Below are 9,554 nucleotides of genomic sequence, written 5' to 3'. Positions count from 1 at the left end.
CGGTGTTTAGTGTTGGTGACATATGTCTGAGACGTGAGCGGACTTCAGGCCTCGTGATCACTGACAGTTTGACTGAGGCCTCACAACATCAGTTCATCGCTGTGCTGCTGCCATCGGGCTAATTACAAGAGTTACAGTAAACTAGTGTAACGAGTTGTGACCTGGTCTGCTGCAACAGAGAAGAAGAAATCATCAGAGTCCACATTGAAAATAGTGAGGATGAGGAGCTGCTGTCTCTGGCTGACCACAGGAGTCCTGTCGAACAGCCACCGATGATCTCTGATATCTCTGTCTGTCACATCATCACTGCTACTCCTCATGATGTGAAGCTCAAAACTGTCGTCTTTCTGAGGTCCTCCATTTGTTGGGGCCCGGGTCTTTAGTTCCACTATAAACTGATTTAAGTGCCTCCTCTGGACACACCTCTTTCAGGCAGGTGAACAGGTGAGAATCAGCTGCTTCTTTCTTCATACTATCAACAAACATCTTTAGCTTAAGGTGAAGGTTCATTATTCACCTTCATCTAGTATCAGGTGCACTTACTGGAGGTTTCTCAGAGCTTTCATCCCTATCTCTGACTGAAGTCACAGCACACCTTCATCCTCATCCTCATCAGTGACCTGTGACCTGTGGGTAGAGACACTGTTGTTCTCCTCATTCTTCAGGTGTTTCCTTTAACCTGTCAGCATCTGTAAATCCTGGTTATTCATATCTTCAGTGTCGTAGAAACAGACTGGAGTGTTTCAGGAACTAATTTCTAATGAGTGACTTCCTCTCATCAATAATCTTATGGTTTGAAAATGAATGATTATATGTCTGCAGAGTTAGTTAGTTTCACATGAAGATGATCAGGACATAATGTGATCAGATTGTGTGAAGAAAACTGAACAAACTGGGTTCATCCTCTGATGTTTATTGTTGATGGTGATGATGATAGTGGTTTCCTCCTGGTTATAGCCTGTGCTGGTCCGGCTCAGACTCGGCTCGGACTCGGCAGCAAAGCACAAAGCAGAGACAGACGTCTGTTGTATCAGGTCATAGTTCACAATAAAACATAAAAAACGAAAACAAGGACCTTCAGTGTGTAGGAAACAGTTACAGTTTTATTCTGCCCCACCTCCCCCAACACAAACTAAATAAATACACGACTTCAGACTCATCTCATCATCCGGATCAGGCCTGAAGAGGCCAAAACCCAGAGTCACTAAATTCAATACAAAACCACATGAACACACTGTATTCACCGAAGACATCATCATAAGATCTGTATCTCACTGAGCAGTCTGACTCTAATTATCAGATCATCAGACTGTTGGTAACTACAAGAAAATAATTTCATGATTTTGGATCAACAACAGAATAATGAGCTCACAGACCGTTGATAATTTCTTTAGCTAACCAAGCCAGTATGTCTCAGCCAGAAACATTTCATCTTAGAAATTAAGTTATCGGCCATGGTTGAACACACCTCAGGACAGGACTAAATAAACGGGTAAAAAACATTAAATACTTGCTGAGGTGTTTTATTTGAAGAGCTGGGTCACATTAACGCGCCATTGAAATTTATTGGGAAAACTACTGAATGATTGCTGTAATCTGAGAGATGATGTGGCGCCATGAGAAGCTGTCACAGGCTTCAGCTTTGACATCTGAATTCTTTCTGCTAGCGAACTGGCAGTTTGTAAACCAGCTCGTGACAGTATTAACTACGACCTCGCGTGTTAACGGTTAGCTCTTTGGCTACAGCAGCCACAGTAGTAATCACAAGTACGAATTTACAGAGTCACAATTTTTTTCACTTGTGCAAACACAGTAACTAAGAGATTAAATTAGCTGAGTCACTGTCTGATGTGACCACTCGGGCTCCTGTAATCAAAGAGGTTACGCCCGTTAACTTACACCTTAACTTAGGAGGATGAATTAACATTTTCTTCTGGTTTAGCCAGCTCCTGATCTCAACTGAGCTTCGAGCCAACGTTAGTGAGCCACAGCTCTGAAAATGAAAACAAGTGAAATATCTTTCCTTCATTTGACTGGATCTAAGGAATAAATGAATAAATGAGAGCTCTGCCTGGTTATGTTAGTACAGCCTCTGTAGCCATGCAGGAAATATCTACATAAGATTTATATACACAAGCTGCAGCTACTTCATCTGAGAGCTGGAAAACTCTGACACTTAAAAAATCTTATTGTTTTCTGCCTCCACCAAAGTCAACAGGTAAATCAGAAGTTGTGTTTTTCTCTTCTGATGGAGCTTGGATAACAGTTTCCCCAGCCTGCTTCCAGTTATTGTGCTAAACTAGGCTAACAATTTCCAAAGCCTGCTTCCAGTTATTGTGCTATTTTGAATTGATATGACTAACTCGGGAAGACAGAAAAGGGTTTTAATAAACCTTGAACTGTTCCTTTAACACTGTTGTACAGGTGAGACCTTCGTTGGTGGTGCTGTAACAGTGACTTCTATCACTGTGATCAGTGTCTGAATTTATCTGAACAGCTGATGAAACCACAGTTTGAGTTTTGACAGTGAATCAGTGACCTGTATCAGCTGATCGGTTCAGTTCTAGCAGAGGTTCCTCTTTTGTTCTCTGGTGTCCCACAGTGATCGATCTGATCAGGGATCGATCTGTGTCCTCTGTCGTTTCACATTCGCACTATATAAGTGATAGTGTCTGATAGATGTTTACAACAGCAATGATCTCTGGGAGTTGTAGTCTAAACTCAACATGGGCGTATTTTCACTGTTGACAGAGACACCTGCACAGAAACATACACAGGTACAGGTGTGTACAGACAGACTGGAGGATGTACACAGGGTCGTGTTTTACACAGATACAGTAAATACAGAGTCTGAAGAGAAGGAAAACACCTGGAACTGATCTGAGACCTGCACCACGACCAGACCAGGTAAGAACCCTCACAAGAACCTCCTCCTGAGTGTGGAGAAGAGCTGCATCCACACCTTAGTTCACCTGTAGAACACTGATGAGCACAGGTGTGGTATGTCACAGTCCTGCACTGGGCCAGGTAGTCTATCCTACAGGTACAGGTGAAAACTACAGCAGAAATGAAAACAGTGTTGTCTTCAGTGTACCTGTCTGGTGTTACACACATTTCCTCTTTCATTTTGTAGTGCTCACCTTTCCTGTCCTTCATCAGCCAAACCTGTTGCCAGTCATTCACCGTCCCCTGATTATTCCCGTGGGCATCCCCGTGTACATATACACCCATGCCCTAACCCTCCCTGCTCTTTCCTGACCCGGAGGTTTGTTATAAAACTGGACCCAGACCGATCTGAACCCACAGGGCCGGACCCAGAGAGATCTGATCCCTCAGGGCCGGACCCGGACTGATCTGAGCCCTCAGGGCCGGACCCAGAGTGATCTGAACCCACAGGGCCGGACCCGGACTGATCTGATCCCTCAGGGCCGGACCCAGACTGATCTGAGCCCTCAGGGCCGGACCCGGACTGATCTGAGCCCTCAGGGCCGGACCCAGAGTGATCTGTGCAGGACTGCAGCAAGCAGGAGGTGGAAGTGAACGTTAGCTGACGTGTCTGTTGTTGATGTACTGACCCCTCTGACCTGAACCTGTGTGTGTTTTCCTCCTCTGTAGACGTCTTTGCTACAGCCCACCTGGGTCGGCATGCTGGGTTGCTGGGTTGCTATGGTAACGCTGTTGGGCAGAATAATAGAGTCTATTTACAGTGAGGACTTCGTTAACTGAGGCTGACCTCATTATTTTGTTCATGTTTGTTCAGCAGCATGTTGCTGACTCCTCTCGCCTCATGCTGGCCTTGTGGCTGTCAGTCAGAGAGGATGTGAACGAAGGACATGGGGAACACGCCTCTCCTCTCCGGCTGTCCCTCGATGTGTCCAATCTGAAAACCAATCAGAGTCTGTCTGAGACATCACATGATGAGTCCTGAACCTCCCATGATGCATTGAGCTCCTCTCTCCATCTGTTCTCATTCATATCACATCAACATTACTAACTCTTCTCTCACTCTGTAGTTCTTCTTCTTCTCTCTCTTTCTCTCTGCTTCCTAGATCTGAAACTATAGACCAGCGAACCCCCCCCTTACGTACCCACCACTCCTGGTCCTCCTCCCCGGTGACAATGATGACCTCTCCCTCGGTGAAGGTCAATTCGTCATCGTTGTCGGCCTGACAGTCGTAGATGGTCTTCACCCTCCTGACTTTACTCCTCACCTGAAACACAGGTGACACACAGAAGAGGAGCAGGTCTTCACACTGTCTTTAAACTGGATCCAATGAGGATGTTGTGATCTCATGATGAAGACCTACAGAGTTGATTTTCCTTGGCAGAGGGACGGGCATCTCCACCGCTCCAGGCGGTGACTTGTCATCGTCTTCATCTGCCGGTCCAGGTGACCCCTCCCCCTGCTGGACAGACAACTGGCTCCCTGCTGCTGCTGCCACCACTTTGGATCCCTGTGTCTCCATAGCAACATGGGCAGGGCAAGGCCTGTCACTGAGCAGTGGTTTAGGGGGGAGGTCTGTGATCTGGGGTTTGGGGGGGAGGTCTTTTAGGAGGGGTTTCGAGGGGAGGTCAGACAGGTGAGGTTTGGGAGGAAGGTCAGACAGCAGGGGCTTCTCAGCCAATGGGGCTCTCTGGGTGGAGTCCACTGGGGTGAGGGGGGGTTTAGGGGAAGCATCAATGAAGGGAGGGGACTTCTGGAGGTCTGGGTGGATGGATGGGGAGGAGGGGGGAGGTTTGTGGAGGAGGTCTGGAAGCTGGTTGGGTTTGTCCAGAGACGGAAGGTGGATGGTGTCAATCTTTCTGAGAGCCACTGAGACACAAAGAGACAAAACCATTCTGAGAGACCTGGACAAGAACAGGTCTAAGGATCCTGGAGGATCCTGGTGGATCTGGAGGATCCTGGAGACCACCAGGATCCACCAAGAAGTTTACCCGTGAAGGTGAACCAAACATGGCCTCAGGCAGTGAAAGGTGAACATCAGTGGCAGAAGAAGTCTTCAGACCTCATAGTCACACAAACAAACTGACCAATGAAGGACCAGAAACAGTGTTCTGTGAGGTAAAATCACAGTTTTTATCAATGGAGTCTGGTACAGCAGCTGTCTGTGGTTAAAGAAATGATCTCAGTCTTTAATACTGAGGTCTGTGGGAATCATCATCATCATCACTAATAACAAGCACTTCAGTGAACACACCTGTCCTGCTTCATTACACTACAGCAATAGTTTTCTGGTTACCACAGTTACGGCTCTTTTGCCACCATCAATCATTTACACCCGAAAACACAGGAACATAATGTTCAGATGTCCCTCAGTTGACCTTTAACCTATGACCTCTGTGGTCTCTATCATTTAAATGAACTGTAGTCATTTCCTGTGACGTTCACAGAGGACGTTGATATGGCAGGTGTAACAAACAGCTTACTGATTGTCATCTCACCTTTCTGAGGTAGTTTGGGCAGAACTCTGGGTCCTAGTGTGGACTTGGTGTTACTGGACGTCGTACTAGAGAAGATCAGAGAGGTCAAAGGTTATGTTTACTTCTACCTGTTTGTGCTGACCTGCTCACAGTGTTTCAGAACAGTGAGTAAAATACCTCTGCTGCTGCTGGATTCCCTCAAACTTGTTGGCAGGTGACATCCTGTTTCCAGGTGGGGGGGTCATCTCACTTCCTGTATGAAAACAAATGGCCATTCTCAGTCTGCGACATCAGTCACAGCCCAGTACTGTTCCAATTCAAGGTCTGCATCAAGACCAGATCAAATATCTGAAAAGTTCTTGCTCCGCTGGTTTTATCAGAACTTGTGAACTGTGTGGGGACGCTACGTGTCCCAGAATGCATTGGGCAGCAACGAGCAGCAGTGGTTGAGATGCTGAACCAGGCTCAAAGCTGTTTATGTCCTACAACTGTTGATATATCACTTTACTAAGCTTTACATTTTACAGGTGAGACAGTGACCACTCACATTTCTCACCTGTCAGGTGATAGCAGCAGTCACCTCAGTAACTCATGGCCTGGCTCCTGAGATGAGGCCGGTCTCTGCAGCCCTTTGGTTTTAAAGATTTAATCCCTTTTGGAAGATTCAATATTTGGCAGTGAGTCTGAGAAGATCTAAATGTATAATAAACACATGGTTGTTGTGCAGGTGAACGGCAGCGATGCCTGTGACGACTCCAGGTGATCATCTGGTCACATTTAATTTCAGGTATCCACTGAACCTTCCACTGCACTCAGTCAGTTCAGTATCTGTTTGTGGAGCTTTGAGTTCAGATCAGTCAGGTAGAGGTGAGTTGAATTGTGATCACCTGTACTGACCTGTCCCTGGACTGGAAGTGGAGTACTTGGTATTGAGAAAGGCCTAAGAAGATTTTCACCAGGGGTCAAAGGTCATGTTTGATGGTTTTGGATTGTGTGATGTTACCATCTTACCTTTACCTGCAGGCCCCTGCAGGACGGGGCTGGGGGGGTCAGATAGTGTGCGCTTGTGCCCGGGTGGAGGGGGAGGGGGTCTCTTCTTTAGGGTGGAGCTTCCTCCTCCACTGGTCTGGGAGGTGAGGGGGAGGGAGGTGGGTGGACCGAGGGCAGGGCCTGTTGGAAGAACTGATCAGTGATTTGATGAAAATTCATCCTCAACTGAAGAACTACTGGAATCCAGGAACCTAAACCTAAGACCTCTGCAGACCCCTTTCACACTTTAGTCCATAGCGTATCCTCGAGGAATCCTGGCACACAAACAAAAACCCTTCCAAACTCCCAAAAACCCAAGATAACCAGTCCAGGCCCTCAGGACTATCAAGAGAAGCAGGTACCTCCTCTGCCAACTATGAAACCCCTCTAAAGGATCTGTAGTGCAGTGCATTTTCCAGGGCATCACTTAAACTGTCCTGGGGCGGTGAGAAGCTGCCTCCGAGATCTCCGTAACTACCCTGAGAAACCTCTAAACTCACCTGAAACGCCTCAGAGACTCATCACAGATCTCTGAATACCAGTCAATGCAGCCCAGGACAAGAAGGACAGCAGTTTCTCCTGGTACCACTCAAATGACTTCAGAAACCTGGGCCCTTTTCCTAAATTCCCTAAACCCCCCAGTAGAATTACAGGACCTCCTCCAGGGCCATTTATACCTGCTAATGTCCACCTGAACCATCCCGAAGTAGCTCAGGAATATGTCTACAACTATCTAAAGGAAAATCCCTGTTACAGAGATACTGCAAATCTTCTCTTTGACTTCTAGATCCCCTCAGGGGCCTTCAGCATCTTGACCATCTGCTTGCAACTCTGGAACCCCCTCAAATAATTCTGAACCACCTTCAAAAACCTCTGAACCCCCAAAGACCAAAACCTTTGAACCCCCTAAAAACCTTATGAACCACCTTCAGAAACCTCTGAACTCCCCTAAAGACCCTCAAAATCTTCAGAACCCTCTGTGCTCCTGGCACCTCCTCCTGGTTTAAGAACTACTGGTCTACACCACAGGGCTTTGTACCTTTCCCCTGACTCCTGGCAGCTGGCGAAGGTCCTGAAGTGTCAGGTCCAGGGGAAGGAGGAGTGTCAGAGGAGGTGCTGTAGACGGGGTTGGCAAATGCTCCATAGGAGAGACGCTGCTTGTCTCGGTAAGGAGGAATGAAGGAGGCCGGCAGAGAGAGTTTCTCCTGAGAGGAAACACTGGAGGACGGACAGAAACTCTGAGGACGAAGAGAGCGCTCCTTCTTTACAGGACTGGGCTGCAGAGGAGGAGGTAGAGGTAGAGGTAGAGGAGGAGGAGGAGGTCATTTAAACTGTCAAACTAAAAGCAGCCTATCCATTGTTCTGTGGTTTGATGGTGGTACCTTGTCGTCTAGTTCGTCGTCGCTCTCATCCAGCTCATCCAGCCTGAGGTTCCAGTCGTATTCCACATGAACGTGAGGATTAAACTTGCCGGACATTGCCTCCACCAACTGGGAGACGGAGAGACAGAGGTCTTACCTACAGAGGTCTATGTTTCTGTGTCACTGCTGTGAGTTCAGACTAAACAACCAATGAACTAAACTCGTCTGCAGAGCATCAGTGTGCTCAGTAGAAACCGTTTGGTCTTGATGGTCATGGTTTAACTTTAATGTAATTCAGTGATACTTTGAGGAGGGATCGTTCCTAACTGTAGGTCTAAGTCTTCTGGAGAGGATACTGCCCTGATGTCTTGATGCAGTCTTCTCAAGAGTAGCGGCTGCAAAAGGCTTATGATGGTATTGTATGGTACTGTAGTTTAGAGTCAGTCCACTGACTAAACTGTCGACCAGAAGAACCCTACAGCCTGGGTCAATCTGGTTTACTATTAAAGAGCTGTTTACCAAGCGAATGCTAAGATCTGGATCTGGTTGTGGCTCTAGTCCTGGTTCTTACCGGTTCTTCACACTGGGAGTTCTTCAGTCTGCGGGCAATGTCCAGCGCTGTCTCTCCACTCTGATTGACTGAGAAGACACAGGCACCTTGTAATAACATCATGATGCAGAATGATTTCTCTCCTCTGACAGACCTAGTCTAAACCTGTCTGGATCTGTCCAGGATCTATCCTGGATCTATGCCTGGCCCGGACTCAACTCATATCTGAGGTCTGAGAACAGAAGGGTTCAGAGTCTGGTGGTCTTACTGATGTGGAGGTCAGGTTTTCCTCTCAGCAGCAGCTTCACACACTCTGGTTTGTTGTACACACAACAGCAGTGCAAAGCTGTGTTCCCTCCGTCTGTCTGTGCGTCCAGGTGACCACTGAAGGTACACAAACACAGGTACACATCAACATAGGCACACACCAACTAATCATCATCCTCAGGTCTGAAACATGAAACTCCAGCAGTGAAGAGCTGAGAGCTGCAGTTCCTCTAACGACCACTAGAGTCTGGCTCCAGCAGTGAGTCAGTCCCCAGAGACTCCCATGTTCAAATGTCCAACTTTACAGCAGAAAGAAACATGTTTACAGCCTGGTACAGAAACTGTTCTGGTCTCTAGAGATCATTTCCTCCTTCATGACACCTGTACGGCTGAATTTATATCCTCTCTGGCCAATTTATCAGTCATTTCAAATTAAAAGCCCTCTGCAGAGTCACATAATTGCAACTTCATGACATTGCAGCAGTGGCAATAATTTTAAAGGAGCGGGCTGCCATTTGCTGGTGACAGTGGGTACCCAACACCTGGCCTTTAGAACCTGAAGATGTTTTCTTCCATCCAAGACGATACTGATACCACAAATTCATCCAGGATCATTCGTTGCTGTGCAGTGTATCAACCAGGTGCAGCTCACACAATGTTCCTTACCTGTTCTGGACCAGAAAGTCGACCAGGTGGAGGGAGAAGTGGTCAGCTGTCCGAACACAGTAATGTAACGCAGTCTCTCCTGCTTCCTAAACAAAAACATCAACAAAGTTAATACAAGTAACTGAACACACTACAAACCTCTCAGTTTAGCTGCAGAATCCTAAGTAATCCTTGTACACAGGATACAAAGTCCTCAAACCCCTTCAGGAACTTCTGTTTAAACTGATTTAAAGAACTCTGGAATTATCTTACGGTCATTT

At 47.0% G+C, this 9,554-nt stretch overlaps 1 protein-coding gene across 2 annotated transcripts in view; it reads right to left on the bottom strand.

Moving 5' to 3' along the window:
• Nucleotides 1–1,083: 1,083 nt before the first annotated feature.
• The window catches only part of asap1a (ArfGAP with SH3 domain, ankyrin repeat and PH domain 1a), a 20,427-nt gene continuing 11,956 nt past the window's right edge, over nucleotides 1,084–9,554 (bottom strand). For both annotated transcript variants that reach the window (XM_071491123.1, XM_071491124.1), the window contains exons 18-28: nucleotides 9,295–9,380; nucleotides 8,630–8,745; nucleotides 8,383–8,450; nucleotides 7,833–7,940; nucleotides 7,490–7,727; nucleotides 6,433–6,591; nucleotides 5,599–5,674; nucleotides 5,443–5,507; nucleotides 4,308–4,813; nucleotides 4,089–4,211; nucleotides 1,084–3,880 (exon numbers count right to left, since the gene is read on the bottom strand). In XM_071491123.1, coding sequence (XP_071347224.1) covers nucleotides 3,806–3,880; nucleotides 4,089–4,211; nucleotides 4,308–4,813; nucleotides 5,443–5,507; nucleotides 5,599–5,674; nucleotides 6,433–6,591; nucleotides 7,490–7,727; nucleotides 7,833–7,940; nucleotides 8,383–8,450; nucleotides 8,630–8,745; nucleotides 9,295–9,380 — 1,620 coding nt within the window. In that variant the 3' untranslated portion in view covers nucleotides 1,084–3,805. The remainder of the gene's footprint in view (nucleotides 3,881–4,088; nucleotides 4,212–4,307; nucleotides 4,814–5,442; nucleotides 5,508–5,598; nucleotides 5,675–6,432; nucleotides 6,592–7,489; nucleotides 7,728–7,832; nucleotides 7,941–8,382; nucleotides 8,451–8,629; nucleotides 8,746–9,294; nucleotides 9,381–9,554) is intronic.

This window comes from Trachinotus anak, unplaced genomic scaffold (assembly GCF_046630095.1).
Source record: "Trachinotus anak isolate AG129_WGS33_773 ecotype Australia unplaced genomic scaffold, CSIRO_AGI_Tana_v1 ptg000012l, whole genome shotgun sequence".
NCBI lineage: Eukaryota > Metazoa > Chordata > Actinopteri > Carangiformes > Carangidae > Trachinotus > Trachinotus anak.
The sequence above is the reverse complement of the archived record's forward strand: the minus strand, read 5'-3'. Positions and strand labels throughout refer to the sequence as shown.